The sequence below is a fragment of the Pleurodeles waltl genome, chromosome 6 (genome assembly GCF_031143425.1).
Source record: "Pleurodeles waltl isolate 20211129_DDA chromosome 6, aPleWal1.hap1.20221129, whole genome shotgun sequence".
Lineage (NCBI taxonomy): Eukaryota > Metazoa > Chordata > Amphibia > Caudata > Salamandridae > Pleurodeles > Pleurodeles waltl.
Window position 1 is genome coordinate 1188746283 of NC_090445.1, and position 23664 is coordinate 1188769946.

Genomic DNA, 23664 nt, shown 5'->3' on the forward strand with positions numbered 1-23664 from the left:
ATAAGATCTTATCAAAATGGGATTGTGTACCTACTCATTCTTTGTCCGTACTGACCACCTCACTAAGGCTGACCTAAGGAAGCTTTGCAGAAAATGGGGCCTTCCTGTAGCAAGGAGATCTACTAAGGCGGAGATGCTCCATCACTACATAGTCTGGGGGGAGGAAAGATGGGCAGAGAGAGAGGCAGCAAGAAACCAAATGACTAAGTACCCCTCAGATGAGGAGGAGGACTACGCACAGGAGGAGGAAGACTTCTCACATGAGGAGGAAGACTACTCCGAGTTGGACAGTGACCCAGAAATAGATGAATGGCTCCGAGGTCAAAGGCGACAGGAGCAACAATTAGAGGAGTATCTTGCAGAGATTGAGGCAAAAAGACTCTTAGCCCTGGAAGAAGAAAAGATTGCAGCTCAAGAGCTGAGATGTAAAGAGCTGAAACTGGAGGCCGGAAGGGCTGAGTCCAGTTCAGATGGTGGCAGCAAAAATCTTGCATCTAGTACTGCTGAAGAAGGGCACAAGCCCAGAGATGTGGTGCCCAACTTGAAGAAGGGAGTTGACACACCCCAGGCGGTTCAAGGGTATGAGGTAGTTCCCGTTATGCACAGGGTCCCTGAGAAGGATTGGGGAACTGGCACAGGGAGTCATATTCCTACTGGGGGGAGGGACACTTTACTGACTCTAGCAGAGAGTGACAGAGAAAAGGGTTCCCCCCTGGTGGACGTCCTGGATATAGAGTGTAGAGACATCCCAGAAGAGTATGGGTTGAGTGTCAGGGACAGACAGATACTGTCTCACCAGTCTCAGGAGGGTGAAGTAGAGTGCTTTTCCAAGGTTGAGTTACTGGGTGGTTGGGTGAAGGGTACTGTGGTTAATACATGTGAAGGGCAGAGTGATGTAATTGCTGGAGAGCATATGTCTGGTCCTTATTTTCCAGAGCTACGCCAACACCAGGTGGAGTGTGAGTTCTCTGACCCCAGGGAACTTACAATGGAGGCAGACTTCTGGGTGAGTACCAGAGAGTCTGAAGAGGCATTTGGGGGTGCTCCTGAAGGGAGTGGTCTAGGTGGTTCCCAACCGAGTGTGGTGGGAAAGGATTGTAGTGTCCCAGGTAGGTCCCAGGTCCTAGAGGGTTCCATGAGGGAACACCAGGAGGGAAGCCTAGCCTGTACCGTAGGGCCACCTTTTGAGGGAAGCCCCGCTGTGTCAGAAGAACTTGGGGGGGGTGACTGTAGCCAGCATCCCAACAGTTCTGGTGTCTGGCAGTACCCCTCCTAGTGAGGGGGTGCAGAAGTCCAGACATAGGGTTGAGAGGGGGTTGCAGACCCCAGTGGAGGACCTTGAGAGTCAGGGGACAGCTCTGAGAGCAGAGCCCCCCAGGAATGACCCAGGTGAAACCGTTTCTGGTTTGGGGGAAACCCAGACTCTGCCGGATGGGCAGAGGTCGGGAGACCTGCGCCAACCAGACTCTTGTGTGGCCCTTGGGGACGGTGTGTCCCTTGTGGGGGGTGAGAGTGCCCCCCAGGAAGTCCTGGCATGCCAGGCAAAGATTCAACCTCAGGGTGGTGACTCTGGGTTGGATACCCAGGTTCAGAGGTTAAACTCTGACCTGGTGGGAGGTAGATGTGCCACCCAAGAAGTCCTGCTGTGCCAGGCAATTGTCCAACCTCAGGGTGTTGACTCTGGGTTGGATAACCAGGTTCAGAGGTTAAACTCTGACCTGGTGGGGGGTAGGTGTGCCCCCCAGAAAGTCCTGGCGTGCCAGGCAATTGCCCAACCTCAGGGTGGTGACCCTGGGTTGGATACCCAGGTTCAGAGGTTAAACTCTGACCTGGTGGGAGGTAGGTGTGCCTCCCAAGAAGTCCTGCTGTGCCAGGCAATTGTCCAACCTCAGGGTGTTGACTCTGGGTTGGATGACCAGGTTCAGAGGTTAAACTCTGACCTGGTGGGGGGTAGGTGTGCCCCCCAGAAAGTCCTGGCGTGCCAGGCAATTGCCCAACCTCAGGGTGGTGACCCTGGGTTGGGGAACCGGGCTCAGAGGTTAAACTCTGACCTGGTGGGAGGTAGGTGTGCCTCCCAGAAAGTCCTGGTGCGCCAGGCAATTGTTCAACTTCAGGGTGGTGACTCTGAATTGAATGGCCAAGTTCAGAGGTTAAACTCTGACCTGGTGGAGGGTCAGTGTGCTCTCCAGGAAGTCCTGGCGTGCCAGGCAATTGTTCAACTTCAGGGTGGTGACTCTGAATTGAATGGCCAAGTTCAGAGGTTAAACTCTGACCTGGTGGAGGGTCAGTGTGCCCTCCAGGAAGTCCTGGCGTGTCAGGCAATTGTTCAACTTCAGGGTGGTGACTCTGAGTTGAATGGTCAGGTGCAAGGGTTAAACTCTGACCTGGTGGGGGGTAGGTGTGCCTCCCAGGAAGTCCTGGTTTGCCAGGCAGTGATCCAGTCTGAGGGTACAGACCCTGGGCTGGAAGACCAGGTTCAGGGTGTCCCCCCGGACCTGGAGGGAGGGGCTACTGATAACAGTGCCCCTACCATGTTGTCTTCTGAGGAGGCCACTCCTAGTTGGAGGGTGCTGGACCCCAGAAGGGAGGGCAGGGGGAGGGAAGCCTCACCCCGGGCCCTAGTCTAACCTGAAGGTACAGGCCCCAGGTTGGAGGGCCAGTTGCAGGTTAACAGCCCTGCACTGGTGGAGGAATGGTACAGGGCGACTTCTGTAAGCACCCTGACCATGTTGGACTCTGGGGGTACCGCTCCAGGAGGGAGGGTACAGAGCCCCAGAGGGGAGGACCAGGTTCAGGCTGTCATCCCTGACCTGGTGGAAGGGAGAGTGGTTAAAGGGTGCCCAGCACCTGGGGCTACCGCCCCCCACTCTCCACAGCCACAGTGGTTGGAGAGCTTTGAGAGGCCTGGGGCCTGGCTCTCATCCCTGGCAGCGGTCAGTAATCACTGTGGCTTGCTGTCCGGGTGGACAGAGTTATCCCTGGGGGGGGGGACAAGTGTCACACCCCGGGGGTAGAGTGGGCAACACCACTGTGTTGGTCATGGTGGTACTATCCTGCTCTTGTGATACATCTGTGAGCAAAGTAAGGTTAGGTGCTGCACAGATGGGATCCGCAGGTAAGGAGAAAGGTTCCCCATGGGTTGGCTTAGTGGGCCCTGAGAGTATGGACAGAGTGATCCAATTGGAGTCAGGAAGGCGAAGAACTGGAGCATGCCCCTGCTGTTGTGGGCCTGGGTCCTTGTTCTGTCGCCTCAAACAGGGAAGTACATCAAGATAGTGATTGTTCTCCCCTGGCTTTAGGCTGGTGGGGGGTCATGTTGGACCTGGCTTTTTGACAGGGACATCCCCAAACTTTTTGCCTCCTTCCTCCTATTTTTTCTGACCTGTTGTTGTTGGCTTTTGACCTCTGGGCACTTTACCACTGCTAACCAGTGCTAAAGTGCATATGCTCTCTGGGTAAATTGTACTACTGATTGGTTTATCCATAATTGACTATTTTATTTACTTGTAAGTCCCTGGTAGAGTGCACTACATGTGCCTAGCGCAGGTAGATTAAATGCTACTAGTGGGCCTGCAGCACTGATTGTGCCACCCACCTCAGTAGCCCCTTAACCCTGTCTCAGGCCTGCCATTGCAAGGCCTGTGTGTGCAGTTTCACTGCCACTTCGACTTGGCATTTAAAAGTACTTGCCAAGCCTAGAACTCCCCTTTTACTACATGTAAGTCATCCCTAATGTGTGCCCTAGGTAACCCCTAGAGCAGGGTGCTGAGTAGGTAAAAGGCAGGACATGTACCTGGGTAGTTATATGTCCTAGTAGTGTAAAACTCCTAAATTCGTTTTTACACTACTGTGAGGCCTGCTCCCTTCATAGGCTAACATTGGGGCTGCCCTCATACACTGTTGAAGTGGCAGCTGCTGATCTGAAAGGAGCAGGAAGGTCATATTTAGTATGGCCAGAATGGTAATACAAAATCCTGCTGACTGGTGAAGTCGGATTTAATATTACTATTCTAGAAATGCCACTTTTAGAAAGTGAGCATTTCTTTGCACTAAAATCTTGTTGTGCCCTTCAATCCACGTCTGGCTAGGTTTAGTTGACAGCTCCTTGTGCATTCACTCAGACACACCCCAAACACAGGGTACTCAGCCTCACTTGCATACATCTGCATTTTGAATGGGTCTTCCTGGGCTGGGAGGGTGGAGGGCCTGCCCTCACACAAAGGACTGCCACACCCCCTACTGGGACTCTGGCAGACAGGATTGAACTGAAAGGGGGCTTGGTGCATTTCTTAGAGACTCTTTGAAGTCACCCCCACTTCAAAGGCACAACTTAGTATAAAACAGGGCCTCTGCCCTACCTCATCAGACACTTGCTGGAGAAGAAACCTGAACCAGAAACTACATCCTGCCAAGAAGAACTGCCTGGCTGCTCAAAGGACTCACCTGTCTGCTTTTCTACAAAGGACTGCTGCCTTGCTGTTGGCCTGCTGCCTTGCTGAACTCTTGTCTGGCTGTAAAAGTGCTCTCCAAGGGCTTGGATAGAGCTTGCCTCCTGTTCCCTGAAGTCTCAGGACCAAAAAGACTTCTCTCTTCCTCTTGGACGCTCGGTGCGCCGAACTTTTCGACGCACAGCTTGTTCCGCGGCAAGAAACACGCCGCACACCGACGCTGATCAACGCGACGTCTTCGGGACGACCGAAACTTTGACGCACGGCCTCGCAAGGACAACGCCGCCCGACTTCCCGGGAGAAATCGACGCGACGCCTGCCATGAGATCAAAACTTTGACGCACGGCCTCGCAAGGGCAACGCCGCCCGACTTTCCAGGAGAAATCGACGCGATGCCTGCCGTGAGATCGAAACTTTGACTCACGGCCTCGCAAGGACAACGCCGCCCGACTTTCCAGGAGAAATCGACGCGACGCCTGCCGTGAGATCAAAACTTTGACGCACGGCCTCGCAAGGACAACGCCGCCCGACTCCGCTGGAGAAATCGACGCGACGCCTGCCGTGAGATCGAAACTTCGACGCGCAGCCCCGCAGAACGACACGCAGCCGGAAAACAAGCAGGAAAATCCACGCACAGACCCGGGACATCTGGTACTCCCCGCAAACCACAGTAAGAGACTGTCCGCGCGCCGGAAGACGACGCCCGACTCCCCGCGTGGAAAATAACGACGCAAGTCCGTGTGTGCTGAGGAGAAATCGACGCACACACCAGTTTTCCACACACCTCTTCTCCTGTGGCCCTCTGAGGAGATTTTCCACCAGAAACCAGGTACTTTGTGTTTGAAAGAGACTTTGTTTACTTTCTAAAGACTTAAGACAATCTCTATCACTTTTCAGGGATATCTTTACAAATTCGTATTGCAACTTTGATCGTTTTGACCTGAAGATACCCAGATAAATATTATATATTTTTCTAAACACTGTGTGGTGTATTTTTGTGGTGTTATGCTATGGTGTTGTATGATTTATTGCACAAATGCTCTACACATTGCCTTCTAAGTTAAGCCTGACTGCTCGTGCCAAGCTACCGGAGGGTGAGCACAGGCTGATTTTGGATTGTGTGTGACTTACCCTGACTAGAGTGAGGGTTCTTGCTTGGACAGAGGGCAACCTGACTGCCAACCAAAAACACCATTTCTAACAATAAGTATTGCACTATTGTCTCTCACAGCGTATTCCGAAAGGGGACATCAGTTAGTGTCGCTGAGTGCATTCGCAACGCCGGGATTGGGGGGTGGTCGTCTGCCGGCTGGAACAACAATTGAAGGGGGCTATGGTGGGCTGTAGTCTGAAAGAGTGCGGATGGAGTACTCAGTGTGAGGTATGTAGTAGCACAGTCCCCGAGAGCAGATATAATGGTCCAGCCTTGTGTGGACCCCATACATGCAGAATAGTATGAGTAGTGCCTTTCAGTGCCACGTTGTGTGTGCCAGACATACTTTAGCTCCCAGTGTGTCATCCAGTCGCTAGGGCCCTCAGCTGTTCTGTGGGCAGGTGCTCCAGGCAACGAAGGGGTAGAACTGTGGTGTTGAGAATGCAGTTAAAGTCACTCAGTCAGGTGGCACAGCTGTGTCGAAAACGAGCTCATAAAGGGTGCGTGATCCTGATCTGGCATGTGCACGCTGCCCAACACTACCCCTCTGCCACGCAGCCAACCCTCCACCGGGACACAGAGCCCTCCTTGTCTATTCTGATGGTTGCAGTGTCGAAGGTAATTCTCAGCCTGACCCATATTAGTGCCCCCGGCGCAAATGCAGATTATGTCATGGTGTGAACATGCCCACGCCAGCAGCACTGTATTCACTCTGTCTTTGTGAGATGTCTCTCCTGGAGCATGGCAAAGTTTACTCCTTGCCTCTTGATGTACATGTGGATTTTGTTTTCTTGGGCTGCTGTCCCCATTCCTCGGATATTCCACATCATTAGTGGGAGACTGTAGTGTGTGGGATATGGTGGCTGTCACAATGTGAACTGAACACCGTTGCTCCCCCCCACCTTCTACAGCAGCGCCCCTCCTCCTATTTGCTTCCATCCCCAAGACACTGAAACCGAATAACTGCTGTCCCAACACCCCAACCCGAGAGCAATCCAGCAATGGCTGGCCGCCTAAAAGTATAAGTAGCATGCTCCTCCATCATTCCAACAACTAAGGAATAGTGCTGTGGGGTAGGCTCAGGAAGTAACCAAACTCACAGTTCCCTTTCCGCAACGGCCCTGATATTCCTCTCACTGCACCAGGGGGAGACTGTGGGCAGATGTTGAGGGGTGGGCATTGTAGCATGAAAAGAGACACCAGTGGTGCCCCCGGCAGCACCTCTCTCATTTATGCTGGTCTATGCTGGCAGTTGCTTTAAAGAAGCTCCCCCACGGTCTGCAGGGTAATCCTTGGGGGAGAGCCGCCCTCCCATTCTGGGTAATCGGTGTCACAGTTTCCTGAATGGTTCCCTGAGGCAGCGCTATTGTCAGAGACAGATGGATAGGCAATCAGGATCTACGCCGTTGCCTTCAGTGCCGCAGCTCCATCCTTGTACATCTGCGATCTGGTGGATTTCTGTAGGTTTCCACACTGAGAGGCCCCTGGAGTGGGGCCCATGCCCGTGTCATAGCCCTGGGTCCGCTACTGTTGGATCCGACCCTCCGACCCCTGCACAGTAAGTGTCCAGCCAAGTCCACGTTTCATCTGGGTCCTGGCAAAAGTGTGCTTCCATCTATCATGATCTTGAGTTTTTAAGGGAAAGAGAATGAATATCGGATTCCCATCTCTCGCAGCACCCTTTTAACTTCCAGGAAGGAAGCACGCTTTGCCTGCACAGCAGTGGTGAAGTTTGGATCTGTAAATGATGGTTAGCATTCAATACTTCTAGGTTTGTGCCTATCAATCAACAATTTGCATACTGCTGTCTAGATGGAAAGTACTCACACACTTACACAAAAGTTAGGAACAAGTGTGATTTCAGGATGGGACTGTTGCAGGAACACTTCAAAAATGAATGGTGTTGCAGGATAAAGGGCGTCCTCACAGAAAATTGTGGAGAGTGTGTTTTATAAAACTCAAATGCCCTTTAAATGTTTGCATCAGATTCTCATATGTAGAAATTGCCATCTGCTGTAATAGTCCATATGCATGAAAGTGGATATGAACAATCCCTGTAAATTATGACTATCATAATTCTCCAAACAGACTTCAGGTCCAAACGTCCGAGTGGTCCTTTCGAAGCAAATTCCACACTATTTCCCTTATATTTTCTTAAAATTCGAAAAGGGATGTCAATAAATTCCGAAAGAGAGTTCCTCAGATCAGGTTCAAAATAAAAAAAAGATTACTGAAAAGACAATCATTTAAATAATAAAATAACTTTAGACTTACACAGAAGATGAAAATCTTAACTAATACACAGCACAGCAAGCAATAAAGTTGTACAAAGTACGTATCTCATAACTTTTTTGTTAATGAGACTCCAGTCTACCTTATTTTAAATAAAACTAAACCCAATAACATATCTGGAAGTCCACAAAGGTGTACTTTAATAAGAGGGATACTCACTATTTTAACGCGATGACCAGGAGTTGACGATATATCCCAGGTACACTCTTTGCGGCTAGGGTACTTTTCAGGCCAGTTTGGGCTAGCTATTGATCCTTCTGCACTGGTAAGCCTGTGTTCGCAACCATCTTATAAAGGGGAAGAAAATATGATAAGAAGGAAATGAACGACTGAATGGAGCATTTTGGAGCATATAATGGGAAAGGCACATGCATGAGAGAGAGTGAAGAACGCCACACTGGAAGGGGATGTAACATCATTATATTCCACTGCGGTGAAGGGGCCAGTGTGATAGAGAAGCGAGAGAGCCAGATAGCCTGAATGGTTTGAAAATCAATGGCTTCACGTCTGCCTGAAGTCTAAACATGTTTATTAAAGCAAAAGTAGCAAAACTGAACACTGAGACAGTGCCTCGCCTCACCACGTTATGGAGTATAGAATACGAGCATCTCCTGAAAATTCATAACATTGTACTCACTTTTGCCCCACAAGCAGTAATGAAAAAGACACGTGACAGAAACTGAAACTCAAGACGATGGTAGTTTGAGCAACTGTAGGGCTTTCTCGTGAGAAAGATCGAGAGAAAGTTGAAGAGACAAATAATATAAATTTCTCAGACTCCGAGCTAGTCATTTACGAATCTGCCTAGTAGTGCCAAAGTGGAAAGAAGGCTGAACACTTCAGAAGCGTATGTACAGTACTAGCCTGAGTATAACAGGGGTATACACAATGGCTTAAGTTAAACATGGCGCTTTCATTAGTATGCAATACAATTAAACAATAAACCAAAGTCTACTATGTGACACGTAGAAATGCTGTTACTTTAATTAGAACCATTGGCATTAGTTTCATCATTCTTTGGCAATCAGACATTCAGTGCATCATTCATACATGAATCAAGGGATAATGGCAGACAAATTTAGGTCAGGTTCCTCACAGTCATAGACTGAAACCCCACTCTGTGCAGTTCTGGAGGTGCTCAAGAGCAGCAGGATGTGCTTGCCTTGGTGGAGGCAGAGGCGGCCATCAAAGAATGATCATTATACAGTTTGAAAAAAGGCAACTGGGGCCTAGCTCCCAGTGCAGTGAAAGATTGTGCTCCGTGTCAGCGTCAACGTTTAGTCTCCTACACCAAGTAGTCCAACTCCATACGTTTGTCAGTGCAGTCTTCAGTCTCAGTGCTGGAGAACTGCATTGCCGAGCAAGCTACAATACTGAGTGCTGTACTCGCTCATACAATGTGAGAGGTTGCTTCTACCCCCATTAAATCAATCTAATGGTGTCCCTTTTTCACAATTATTGCAAAAATGGAATTTACACAGTTATCTACCCCCATTAGATCAATCTTATGGAGTCCCTTTTTCACAATTATTGCTAAAATGGAATTTACAGTTTTTATTTTTATTTTGAGCTCCCATTTTTAGGGCTTTTAGTTAGAAAGTAAAAATATAATATTGAAAACACCCAAAAAACAAATACAGAAAAGCATTAATGAAAACTACAGAAATTACGTTATCACTATGACAATTATTAAGATACTCAAATCTAATTTTAAACATTTCTAACAACGTTAACATAAAATGTTTATATCTTTTTTAAATAAGCTACACACAGTTTTAAAAGACTTCAAAAAGACAAACATTGGCAAAGCCAATGGGTTCTGGCAGTGAAACCTACTGGCTTTACCAATGCTTTTTTTGCTGGATAACTGCCATGGATGCACACACGTCAATGGAGGCCATAGTGAAATGAGTTCATTTCAGAGAACAGAAATGCATTCAAAGATGGACACGATGCGCAAGTGTGCATTTATGGTAGCCATCTTTTATAAATGCATCTGTAATATCTGAGCCAACCAGATCAAAGTTGGCGGTGGCAGATGTGCTCACTCACAGTGGCCATTTATGAATGCATTTACAATGTCTGAACCATCCATGCAAAAACAGCCACAGTGGATGCATCCACTTTGGTGGCATCTATCTTTGAATGAGTTTGTTCAAATAATACAAACCCATTTCTTATTGCCCACCACACGTGTGTGCATGCACATCACTGGTGGCCCTCTTTAAATTAGTAAAAACTCATTTCAAGATGGGTGCCTGTGGATAGCGACGAATGCCAGAAAAATGTTTACAAATTAGAAAAAGGTCAGGAATAGAAACTGGTGTGGTAGGGAGCGAGAGAAGCACCATAAAAAGGAAGTGGGGAGATGTGGAAAATGCAACACAGAGTGGGGGGCAAAGTGAATGGGGAAACAACACATGGGGAAGAGAGCAAGAAAACACATGTGCTTCCATTGCGTGCCTAACAGGAAAAATAAGTTCCTTGAATACAAGAAACATCAGCATTGGAAGTCAACCAATCAGAACATTGTGAGACATAAGTGTTCCTGGGAGGGAAATACTGAAAAATAGGGATGTAAGCCATCCAATCAAGAGAAGACAGTTGAGATGGACAAAAAGACCAATTTATCATTAGCAAGGGGCCAAGCCAAAGTTCACTCTATGTATATTGGAAACAAGAGGCCTGGTCAACAGACAGATAAAACTATCTGTAGCTGAGACCTAAAACCATGGTCATTTTACAGCGTATACTGCCAGGCTCTAGATAATTTTGAAGATTCTACCTGCATTGAAACCACATGAAGCTGAGTGAGCAGAAAAAAAATCTAAAAAAGAAGAGGACAAAGGAAGAACACACGGAAGAGATGGGGGACATTTAAAAAGAGTTGAGATTTAAGGTAGAGGAGGATTGGGACAATCTGGGGAAAATTCAGGCTATTTTGGGGGCTATCCTCATTTAAGGACTGGTGCTTAATCTTCATGGAAACAGGCAATGGGCTGGCCGTACAGAGAAGCCAGCGACAGAGTTATAAACTTTCTCATGATGAGGTGTTTAGTTTTGGTCCTCCATTTAAGAAAGATGGGCCTTTGAAAACTGCTGATTTGGGGATGTTTGCTTGATTTGTTTGCTTTTTTTCCAGCATATTTTTTTTAAACTGTACAATATTAACAAAGAGTAAGAGCCAAACAATTTGCAGTGGGAACTGTGGAACAGGGATTGTAGGTTGAGGCCCTCTGTTTCCCAGCCAAAATGAGTATTTCTTTGTCTTCAAATGCACTAAGTGAAGGCCCTCCAGGTGAGAACATAATGAGCTCACAGAGTAAGGCCTTACAAGCTGTTTAGTTGGTGTGAAAACAAGATGGCAAGGATTAAATGCTGGTGGTGGTAGGTGATGTGACCCCTCAATGCAAGAATTAATAGCTGGAGCTTCTTTCCCTTGCCCACAGTCCAATGGCCATGAAATGTCCCATTTCAAATGGATCAGGATGCAGAAAAAGAGGCGCAGCAGACCACTGGTTCTGGTGGCAGACCACATAATCTGGGTTTGTGGAGTTCATAGGAATGCTTATTGCCTTAACCTTGGTTTACTGGAAAACCTTAAAGGACTCAGTAAGCAGGAAAAAAGGAGGAAGCAGAGTACTAAACCTATTGAAGTAAGGTCATGTGACCTTTTAATCCTGATGGTGGTAGTTATGTGACTTAAATCTCTGTGCTGAGGGATTCTCACCCTGGAGAGAGACAATTCACGTGCCCCTCTAAAAACATTCTTGCTTATGTCCTGTTAGGCATCCTCAGCTTCTACTGGTGTAGGTGTGTTTCCTTTCTCAATTGTTTTAAGGCATAGCAACATAATGAAGGTCTTTATTCAACTGAAAAAAGATGTTCCCTAGTTTAGGCACATACATTGTTCTGAGTCTGCACCAGTGGACAGGACCAATCTGAAGCAACATATCATCAGAGTGGATTAGGGTTTGGCGATACATGAACCACTGTGGGCAGGGGATGAAAACCTATGAACCAAAATGCACAAGGGTTTTGTTCCTGTAAAACAGAACTAATGTCTTCTTTACTTCATCTCTCTTTAGCTGTGTAACTGGGGTATCTGGGTTACAGAAAATACTAACATACATGAGTTCAGAGTTCATGCCAGTTACTGAATAGGGAATGGTATTGGTGATGAGTCACACTATTGATAATTGAGGCTCCTGCAAGGTGCATTTGGGGTTAAGCTTGATGGTATTAATGTGAAGGTGTCCAGTGCTCACATGGCTTATTCAGCGTCAACAGATGTTCCTTTTTCCTCGGGCACCTATTTAGGTCATTGGCTATTAAGACAATCAGACATCACTGCAACATTCAGAGTTCTGTTAGATTAAACTCTGGCAGTTTGTCCTTAGCAGTATCTATCGCCCTAGTGAAAGTCCACCTCCAGCCACACACTGAAGTTCCCGAGGAACCAGAATGAATAATATCAGGGATTGACTTGCACAGATATTCACAGATGACCCTATGTGTAACTCTCTAAGGAAGCCGACAACCGAGCAATATGTAATAAGAACCCTACCCTGGTTTACTTAATAGCCCACACGCAGGTTTAATTTTATGATAGTGTAGTAGGTTAAGAACCTGCTGCAGAAATCCATGTGCAAATCTGGTCACAGGTTTGTATACGAAAAAGTTTTGGAGTGTAAGGTGTTCTACGTGTAACATGTGAATAGATCTCAGACAAATATTGTATGTAAAACTTCTCATACGGTTGATGTCTTTGTTACAGAGATCTTTAAGAAATCTTATGACCAAAAACAACAATAGTGGTAAAAAAAAAAGCGCAGTGAATTATGTACCTTCTGAATGCAAACTAGAATGCATATATACAATACTTGAAGGTTTTAACTCAATCTTCGTTAGTTTGAGATTGATAAATAGGGTTCAGTCGATTAGCAGTGGACCATGAAGTGTTTGATCCTCTTCACTTTTGTATTAGTAGGCAGATAGATAAAAATCACTAATTCAGAGTCAAAACAATTCTGTTTGCATGTAAGCTAATGGCTATCACTCATGTCATTATCCAGATGGACATCCTTGTCATTCCGACACAGTACACGACACCAATATAACTTTCCTATCCTAAGTACTTTCAAATGACAGCTTCCTCCTAACCAATTGGTGAAATAGCACACTTATAGTATCTCTGCTTTTAAAGGCACTATTCAGATCACATAAATTACTGATTGGCTGTAAGATGAGGACTTAGAGACTCGATCCTGCTGTAAAGGGAAACAACGGTTCCCTGCTCATTGATGTTTTAAGAGCCTACAATGTATGTGCATACGTTGCACAACATATGTTTCAGTTTTGGCATGCTGCACTGGAACACAGTCAGAACATTTCACTGATCCAACCTGAAATTTGGGTCTGGTTCTAGTACAAGAATAGCTGTCAGAACTATCATTGGGATGAGCCCCACTGTATGCCAGCTTTTATTACCTATCGCTGACTGAGTCTCCTGTTCTTAATCGTGGACCTTGATTTCTTTCCACCTATGCTTTAGTAAAATCAGGGTCATAAAAGGTCATGATGTTTACTGCTTGGATTTGACAAGCACACTGTGTCAGGGAAGCGAAATTATATTTGCAATAGTTTGGCTAAATATGACTCTTTAGGAAAATAAATAATGTCGCCTCTCTACTCAACATGAACCGAAGCGCCGTGCCAGGTAAAGTTAGACACAAGCAAAGACTCCTAGCAGTTATTGGTCTTTAGGGAATTGCAAGGCTACTTCATGCATGTTCACCTCTAGACTCTGACAATAACCATGTGCGTCAGACTTTACTTTTCTGTTCACTGCCTTTATACCACCTACTTTGTCCAACTGGATGCACTGTATTCTATTTCTTGCTGGTCTTTCAGAAGCGAAAAGAGGGAGTCTCCTTTCTACGTCTGCTACAGTAGTAATGTGTTAACTGCAGGTAGAACAGTGTTGGAAATTAAAAAATGTTTACGGTATTTCCCTAGAACTAGTACTACCATATTTTCCATTAAACCAATTCTTGTTGGGATTATGGCTCCTGCTAACCAGTGGTAAAGTGCTTGTGCAGTCCTTTATAAACATGATAAATTAGTATACACCTAATTGGCACATTTAACTTGCTTGTAAGCCCCTAGTAACTGGTACTACACGTACCGAGGGCCTGTAAATGAAATTCAACAAGTGGGCACAAGCACTCATTGTGCCACCCACTAAAGTAGCCAGGCCGAAACCTACCTCTAAGTCACCCCTAAGGTAGGCACTTAAGGCTCACAGGGCAAGGTACATGGCATTCCCCCCCCCAAAAAAAAAATAGGACATGTAGGCTAAAGTTTTGCATGCCCTGGCAGCGAAACTCCCAGTCGTTTTTTAACTGTAACAAGTGTAACTCTCCCATAGACTAGCAGTGAATTGCTGTATAAAACTTAGTAAGTGATAACTTCAGTGTGGGGGCAGACAGAGCTGAATTGCAATTTAAAATGCTTTTTAATGGTAAAGTCTGATTTTAAGTTACTACTATGAAATGGCACTTTTATAAAGTTGGTACATTTCTGTCTAAACCAAATGTACCGTTCTGCTAGTGTCCAGAGTCACAGGACTGATAATGGTTCTCCTGTGGACTGATGTGAATTCTTTCCAGACAGGGGACGAAAGGGCTTTGGGTGTGAGGTAGTGTGCTTTAGAATCCTGAGCAGGGTTGTACCTAGGATTGTACCCAGCCCCTCCTGAGTTTCAAAGGAAAGCATCAGTGCTGTACCCACCTCTTCCTGACATCTGAAGATGCCTGCCATGTCACTGGCAAATGTAACTCACATCTGGGTCTGTCTGCTCTTTGTTGCCCTGGACATATTGGAACGAGACCCAGGGGAGAAGGAAAAACTGCCAGACCACAACCCATTTAGGGATAGACAAAGGGGGTGACCTCCACACACATAGGTTGGCAGTTGATATAAAAGTGGTAGCGTCCGATCCACTCATCACAACACGGCCGGACCTGTAGAGACTCCAAGGATGGACTGTCCTATCTGAAGCCTAAGGGAAGACTGGACCTGCCTGCCTTGAACCCAGGACCCCAGAAGTGACTTCAAGGCTCAGCTGACCCACAGCTAATTGACCTACTGAGACACAAGCTTCCAGAGGCTTTCCTGCAACCACCCAGCTAACCAGCACCAACTGAACCTGCCTGGACCCCGCTGCTGACCTCTGCGAAGTGTGTCCTGACCCCCAAGAGGTGTCTCCCCATACTGGGGACCATTGGCTGGTGTCAGAGTATACTCCTCCTACCTCAAAGAACTGGAATCCGGGTGAAAGGAACAAGGTACTTACTTTCAGAACGCATTATCTGGTAGAGACTCTATCTAGCTGCAGATTCTTTACCTTTGAATTCCCTGGCATCAGCTTTGAATCCGTAATTGTTTGCTGAGCAGTACACTGTGCGCACCGTCGGGTGGCACAGTTCGGATCCGCGTGCATAGTTTGGCTCCGCGTGGCGTCGTCATCGTCGTTGGAGCCACCTGACACGTCACGGAAAGGCACCACCCCAGCGCACATTCATCAGTTCTTTTACCCACAAACCTCCATGCCAGATGTGCAGAGTCATGGATAGAACCAACAGTTCATTTGTGCACAACTAGGGCCCTAAAAGGGATAAATCCAAACCCTACTAGACATATCCGCAGACCAGGGAGGCATGGGTGGGTGTGAGGAATCTGAAGCTAGTTAAAGTCTCTACCAGATAATGTTACCAAAGGCAAGTAACTGGATCATCTGATAGAGACTTCTAGCTGCAGATTCCTTACCTTTGAATAGATACCCAAGCCATAACCTCCTAGCAGTGGGCTGTGGATAAACCTCCTTTACTCTAAAAAGTCCTGCAGGACTGAATGGGCAAAGTGTCTGTACCTCCGGACCTGATTGTCCAGGCAGTAATGTTTTGCAAATGTGTTCAAGGATGCCCACGATGCTGCTTGAGAGATATCCAAGACTGGTACGTCCGAGCTAGCGCAGTGGTAGCAGCTTTACCCCTGGTAGAATGAGCCATCAGGAGGCTACTTCCTGGCCAATGTGTAGCAGATCCAAATGCAGAGAACGACCCATCGCGAAATGGTTAGTTTCTGCACTGCCCAACCCTTCTTTGCTCCCACGTACCCCACAAACAGTTGGTCATCCACCCGGAACTCTTATGTGTGGCCAAGATAAAACGACAACGCTCTTTTTGGGTCCAGCCAGTGGAGTTGCTCCTCTTCCTTAGAGGGATGCAGTGGAGCAAAGAAGGTGGCCAGGGTGATGTTCTGACCCAGATGAAACGGGGTCACCACCTTGGGGAGGAACGAGTTCTGAGATCCACTTTGTCTAAAAACATGGTGAGGTACTGTGGCTTGGATGAAAGAGCCTGCTTCTCACTCTTCCTGGCACATGTTATTGCCACTAAGAAGGCTGTCTTCATGGTGAGCAGCCAGAGGGAACAGTTGTGTAAGGGATCGAAGGGAGCACACATAAGAAATGTGAGGACCAGATTTAAGTCCCATAGAGGCATAACAAAGGGTGTAGGGGGAACATATATACATGCCCTTTGAGAAATCTATGTACAATGGGAGATTTGAAAAGTAAAGGCTGATCAGGCAGCCGAAGGAAAGCCGATAAGGAGGAAAGATAGTCCTTGAGAGTACCCAAAGCATAACCCTGCTGGGCAAGGGATAGTATAAAGAGAAGAACATCAGAAAGAGAAGTAGAAAGAGGATCCATAGACCTTTTTGTACAATAATATACAAAGCTTTTCCAACAACAGGAGTATACTGTTTTAATGGAGGGGTGCCTGGCTGCCAAAATCATTTTACAGACTTCAGGAGGAAGGTCAAAAGCCATCAACTGCCGCCGCTCAATCTCCACGCATGAAGGCGCAGATTTGACAGATTCTGGTGGAGAACCCTCCACGATGCTGCGACAGAAGATCCTCCTGAAGGGGCAGCCTGATGGAGGATCGATGCTCAATTTCAGAAGCTCAGGATGCCAGACTCTCCATGCCCTATCCGGAGCCACTAAGAGTACTTGGGCCCGGTCATTTTTGATCTTCTTGAGAACTCTGGGCAGAAGTGGTATGGGCGGAAAGGCGTACAGGAGGACTGAATTCCACTTGTGAAGAAAAGCGCCATAGAGCGAATGCCACCTTGGAAACTCCGACACACAATACTGCTGACATTGCGAGTTCTCTGTGGAGGCGAACAGATCTAACCAAGGCTCTCCCCACTGATGAAGGAGTCCTTGCACCACCTCCGGGTAGAGATACCATTCGTGATCCGTTAGGCACCAACGGCTGAGTTCATCCGCCCTGGCATTCAGAGAACCTGCCAGGTGTTGAACCAACAGATATATGCCCTGTCTTTCCACCCATGTCCAGAGACCCAAAGCCTCTTGACAAAGTGTCCACGACCTCACACCGCCCTGCTTGTTGCAGTACAACATTGCGGTGGATTTGTCCATGAACACCTGCACTATCGTCCCTTTTACAACAGGAAGAAATGCTTTCAATGCCAGTCGGATTGCCGGGAGCTCCAGTAAGGTAATATGGAGCCTGGATTCCGTCAGAGACCAAAGACCTCTGAGGTACACCTCTCCCCGATGGCGCCCTATCCCAGAAGTGACGTATCTGTCACTACTGTGAGATCTAGGTGAGAAAGGGAGAGGAGTCTGCCTGTAACCCAATCGCAGGTCACTGACCACCACTGCAGGTCTTTAGCAGTTCCCTCCTAGATCTGGACCATGTTGCTGCAACCACTGGAGCTTCAAGTCCCACTGCAGAGCCCTCATATGCCATCTGGCATGCTTGACTGACAGGATGCAGGAAGCCATGAGTCCCAACAGCCTCAGAGTCTACCTCACCGAAATCCAGGATAGAGGCAGAAATACTGGAAATATTACATGAATATCCTGGACTCGCTGCTCTGGAGGATAAGCCAGAAACAGCACTATGTGCAGAACAACTCCAATGAATAGGAGCTTCTGAGAGGGAGTCAGGTGTGACTTCAGCACGTTTATAGTGAACCCCAGCGAACGCAGGAGGTCCTCTGTAGTCTGAAGCTGGGTGACGAGAGCCTGGGGCATAGGAGCCTTCAATAGCCAGTCGTCGAGGTAGGGGAAGACCGAAACCCCCAACCTGCGCAGAATAGCTGCTACCACTGCTATCACCTTGGTGAACACCCGAGGAGGAATGGTGAGACTGAAGGAGAGCACGGTAAACTGAAAGTGCTCATGGCCCACCTTCAACCACAAGTAACACCTGTGGGTGGGCAGGATGGGGTGTGAAAATACGCATCTTGCAAGTCCAACGCTACCATCCAGTCACCTTGGTTTAGGACAGACAAGACCTGAGCATCTTGAATATCTCCTTTTTGAGGAAGAGATTGAGGTCCTGCAAATCCAGAATGGGGCGGAGACCCTTGTTCGTTTTGGAAATCAGAAAGTAGCAGGAATAACAACCACTGCCTACTTTTGACGTTGGGTCCCTTTTTATAGCTCCCTTGGCCAAGAAAGCCATAACTTCCTCGAGGAGCAAAATTAAGTGATCCTCCATCAGCCATTCTTTTAATGGAGGCATAGAGGGAAGGAAAGACTGGAAGGGGAGGGAATAGCACTTCTGTATGATCTGAAAAGGCCCATTTGTCCGATGTTATGGAGCGCCAGTAAGAGAGATGAAATTGAATCCTCCCTCCAACTGGACACGTGCGGTCTTGCACAATCATACTAGGAGGACTTGGGCGCTGTGGAGGAGGGGGGCTGGGTGGTGGCCGACCTCTGGCTAGACCCTCTGGGTCTAACGGTACCACAACCTCATCCTCGCACTGGATGCTGAGATGATGGAGGACGGTGGCTGATTTGAGGGTGGCGTGGGACCCTACCCCTTCCGAAGCCTCGAAAGGTGCGAAAGGCAGACTGCTGATGAGCTGGTGCTGATAGAACCAAGAATCTGGTTGTAGCCCGAGTGTCCCTGAACCTCTCAAGCATCGAGTCTGCCTTTTCTTCAAAAAGGGATGAGCCATCGAAGGGCATGTCCATAAGGTTTGTCTGGACATCCCCAAAAAGCCAGAAGTACAAAGCCAGGTGTGGTGTCGAAGGGCCACTGTCGATGAAATCGCCCTGCCCGACGAGTCGGTCGTGTCCAAACCACACTGAATCGCAAACTCGGCTGCATCTCTCCCATCTTTGATGGCTTGAGGGAGAGTGTCCCATACGTCCTCTGGGAACTGGGGCAGCACCTGTACCCCCGTATCCCATAAAGTATGGGAAGAACGGCCCAATAGGCATGAGGTGTTTTCTTCCTCCAGCCTGGCATTGAGGTCCGTAAACACCTTCTTACCAAGCTGATCCAGCATCTTGGATTCCCTATCTGTGGGAGCGGAAGGGAAGACACCATGGGAAGTGGAGGCCTGGACCACCAATCTCTGCAGGGTGGGGTGTTAGTTGAGGAAACTAGGGCCTGTAGGAGCTGGTCGATGGCGGAGGCAGATTGTCCTATTTATAGGAGCCCCTGTGCTGGGTTTGGACCACGTCCCCAGCAGGACATCAGTGAGGGCTTCGTTGAAGGGTAACATTGGTTCCGATGTTTAAAACCCCCGGCTGAAGCAGGATGTTAGTCCTGACTGGCACCGTAGGCAACTCTAGGTCCAATATCTGGGCTGCTCTAACCACCTCCATGACATATGAAGCTTCCTCCTCCGTAGCCACAGAAGGAAGTGAGAGCATGCCAGTATCTGGAGAAGTATCCAGTTCACTGGCTTCCCCTAGATCCTCATACCAGTCCTGTTTCAATCCACATTCTGAAGGTTCCTCAGGCCCCTCCCATCCCTCACCCGTGCCTGTCTGTCTGACATAAGCCTCAGGCACTGAAGGAAGAGGGAATGACGTTGTTCCAGTTCCGGATCATCCGGAATGAGGATGGGGCTCGCACCACCGGTGGGTGCCGGCAGTGGGGCGTGCGTCGACGTTGGGACCGATGCCGGAGGAGGTCGACTGTGTGGAACCTGCATTGATCCAGATCAGATATCGGATCCTGGGATCCTCAACGGCATCGGGGCTGAAGCCACCGACGTGGAATTTGATGGGCCGCTGCCGACCCCGCATGGCCTGAAGGCTCACCGGGGGGGGCAGCCGGCTCAAAAATGAGGCGCATTGCTTCGTAAAATTTTTTACGTTGAGAGGGGGTTGCTCCGGCTCCCAAATAGGGGGAGACGTGAATTCGGCCATGGCACTGGTTCTGTAGAACCGTGCATGGAATGTTGACGTTCCCAAGTTGCCTCGTCGGTCGACGGGCAAGCCGAACTCGAAGTCCTCTTGGACTTCTTCTTTTTGTAGCTCTTCCCTGAGTGCTCCAAGGACCTCGAGTGCTAAGAAGAGGACTTGGGGCTCCTGGAGTGTTCCCGCAACCTCTGCCTCGAGGGGAGTGGGGCCTGCTATGAGCTTCAGAGACCGGTCTCTCAAAGCTTTCGAGGCCATGGCCGGGCAGTCAGAACACAACTTCGAGTCGTGGTCTCTGTCGAGGCACCAGAGACATACCTGGTGGGGGACCGGCACGGGGTAATGGCATGCACACGGCTTGAACACCGTCTTCCACGAGGACATTTCACACAGATGAAAAAAAGCTTTGACAAAAAGGTAAAAAAGGCCTTCCAAAAAAGGCAAAGGACAGCTCAATCCCAGACCTGCGCTTAACTGGTGTGGAAGAAAATGAACTGATATACGTGCGCTGGGGTTGTGCCTTTATAGATGATGTGACGTCACAGATGGCTCCAACTATGCTGACGACACACGCAGAGCCGAAAGACGCACGCGGATCCGAACAACGGCACCCGAGGCAACTCGCAGGGTACTGCTCAGCAAAACATTCTGACTTCGAAGCTGACGGCAGGGAATTCAAAGGTAAGGAATCTGCAGCTAGAAGTCTATCAGACTCCATAGATTCTGGGCTCTTCAGGTCAGACAGGACCTTCCCTAGTCTTCTTGTGTACCAGATTTCTCAGAGTCCAGCGTGGGACCTGCATCTGACTGCAACTCTATCTCCCAGGCTACAGACACTGAATTTCACTCACACAGTGCTCTTCGCGTTAGAAACATTCCCAACATTTCCAGCTGACGCACAGCTCTGACCAGCTCTTTGTGCCAACAAAAATCTCCTTATGGTCAAACCTCAACTTCAGACCAGCACTTCACACCAACACTACTTCACGATCCCCTGCTAACGCAGATCTATGGCTGAGGCTTCTTGAGAGAAACTGTACTAAGTAGAAGTAAGCTTTCCTTCAAATCTGGTCCATGTATCCAACCCGCGCTCCCTCATGCTCGTCCTAAACTTTTGGCTCATCCAGTGCGATTAAGTAACTTCAACTGAAGCTTTGTGCTTATTGTGTATTTTATTTTAAACAAAATTTTACAGAGGTTTGGACAACTTATCCTCTGATTGGGGAGTAGCATTCATGACACAACAATTCCACACCAGTCTCCCTATACCAGACCTCCATACTTATCCCTGTGCCCATTCAATCTGGTCCCAGGCTGGCCAGGTTCTCTGGGGGCCCTTGAGTCCTAAACCCTGGTATAGTTCACTCGGCACCATCTCTGTACTCGTTCTACACACGCCATATCTTATGGAATTTCCACTGGCATCCCCTTTCCCTGTACATTATTTCCTCTTAACATAAGTTCAAGTTCCTGGTACAGGTTGTCACCATGGGTGTGCTCTGGGCCGCTCAGAATCTGATTATCTCCCTTATACCTACAATCAGAGCAGTGTTGTACTTTAGGAGCGCGTATTTCATTACTGTTTATTCCCCCCCCCCGATCCTCAATGTTACCAGGGCTGTCTACCCCGGTGGCGTCTCCCTTTATCTGTCAAACACCTATCCAGAACATTTGAATGTAGGGGCACTCCCATAGCATGTGAATGAGGGTTCCTGGGAGGCTGCAGACCCTCAAACATGAGACCGTGCTTATCTTGCCCAGGTGGCAAAGCCTTCTCCGAGAATATTATGCACAGTGAAGGATTTGGAATTGTACTACCCAGAATCCTGCCAGTATTGCTAATTCCCTTGGGTATCTGCATGCTTCCCCACAGTCTCAGTCATCAATGACTCCTGGGTCCCGTTCTGAGCGATCTCGTAGGGCTGTGACGGGGGACACCCTGTGTGCTAAAGGACAAGTTACTTTAGATCCATGGTGTGGAGTGGCTATTCTTCCTCTTCCTTAGAAGGATGTGGGGCTGCGTAAAAAGTAGGTAAGGTAATGAATGGGCCTACATGAAAAGACTTGACCACTTTGGCAGAAAAGTGGCCCTAATGTGAAGAACCATTATGTCAGCATAAATAGAAAGGTCGGCTTAGATGATAAGGCCTGCAGCTCACTCGCTCTGAGGCAGATGTAATCGCCACAAGGAAGGTTGTTTTTAATGTGAGAAGCCATAGAGGACAATTGTGGCAGGGCTTGAAGGAACTGCACATCAAAAAAGTTAGAACCAAATTTAGATCCCATTAGCGCATAATGAATGGGGAAGGAGGGAAGAGATGAGTAAGACCTTTGAGGAACCTTTGTACAACAGGAGACTCAAGCCAGGAGGGTTGATCAGGCAACCACAAAAAACAGAAATAGCAGACAAATATCCCTCAAGAGTGCCCAAAGCAGAGCCCTGCTGGGCAAGGGAAAGAATGAACAAAAGAACCTCAGCGACAAGGGCAAAATGGAGTCGACAGACTTGTCTGTGCAGCATGCCACAAATTTCTTCCAATGACAGGCATATACTGTTTTGGTGGAGGGATGCTTGGCTGCCAAAATTACATTTTAAACTTTGGGAGGAAGGTAAACAGCTGTCCACTGCCACCACTCAATCTCCACGCAAGAAGGCAGAGAGTGGACAGAGAATCCTCCCAAAACGGGCAGTTGGAGTGGAGGATCGATGGATATGCTCAGCAGCTTAAGATACCAGACTCTCCGTGCCCAGTCCGGAGCCACAAAAATAACTTGGGCACAGTAGTTCCTGATCTTCTTGAGAACTCTGGGCAGGAATGGTACTGGCCGAAAGGCGTACAAGAGGACTGAATTCCACTCAAGACGAAAAGTGTCTGAGCAATTGGCACCTTGGAAACTGCAGCACGCATAACTGTTAACATTACATGTTCTCGGTGGAAGCGAACAGATCTAACCAAGGCTCTCCCCACTGCTTAAAGACCTTGCGCCACCTCCGGATGAAAACACCATTTGTGTTCCGGCAGGACTTTTCAGCTGCGTTTGCTCTGGCGTTCAGCGAGCCCGCCAGATGATGAACCACCAGGGATATGCCCTGCTATTCCGGGCAGGTCTAGAAGTGCAGTGCCTCCTGACAAAGGGGCCACAACCCTACCCTGCCCTGCTTGTTGCACTACCACATGGTGGTGGTGTTACCTGTGAACACCTGCACCATTTTTTCATTGAAAGAGAAAAGAAAGGCTTTTAATGCCAATCGGGTCACACAAAGCTCTAGCACATTAATGTGGAGTTCCTCTTCCACTGGAGACCAGATTCCTCTGATCTACACCTCTTCCAGGAGTGATGCATATGTCACTACTGTCAGATCTGGTTGAAAAAGATAGAGGGATCTGCCTCTGGCTCAATTGCGGTTCATTAAACACCACTGCAGATCTTTCACAGTTCCCTCCGAGATGTGGACCATCTCAGAGAGATTCCCCTGAGTGGGCTGCGCCCACTGGAACTTCAGGTCC

At 48.2% G+C, this 23664-nt stretch overlaps 1 protein-coding gene across 1 annotated transcript in view; it reads right to left on the reverse strand.

Annotated features, from left to right (window-relative positions):
- The window catches only part of TLL2 (tolloid like 2), a 1863287-nt gene that overhangs the window by 150299 nt on the left and 1689324 nt on the right, over positions 1-23664 (reverse strand). The window contains exon 18 of the mRNA XM_069240439.1: positions 8053-8180. Within this exon, the coding sequence (XP_069096540.1) occupies positions 8053-8180 (128 nt within the window). The remainder of the gene's footprint in view (positions 1-8052; positions 8181-23664) is intronic.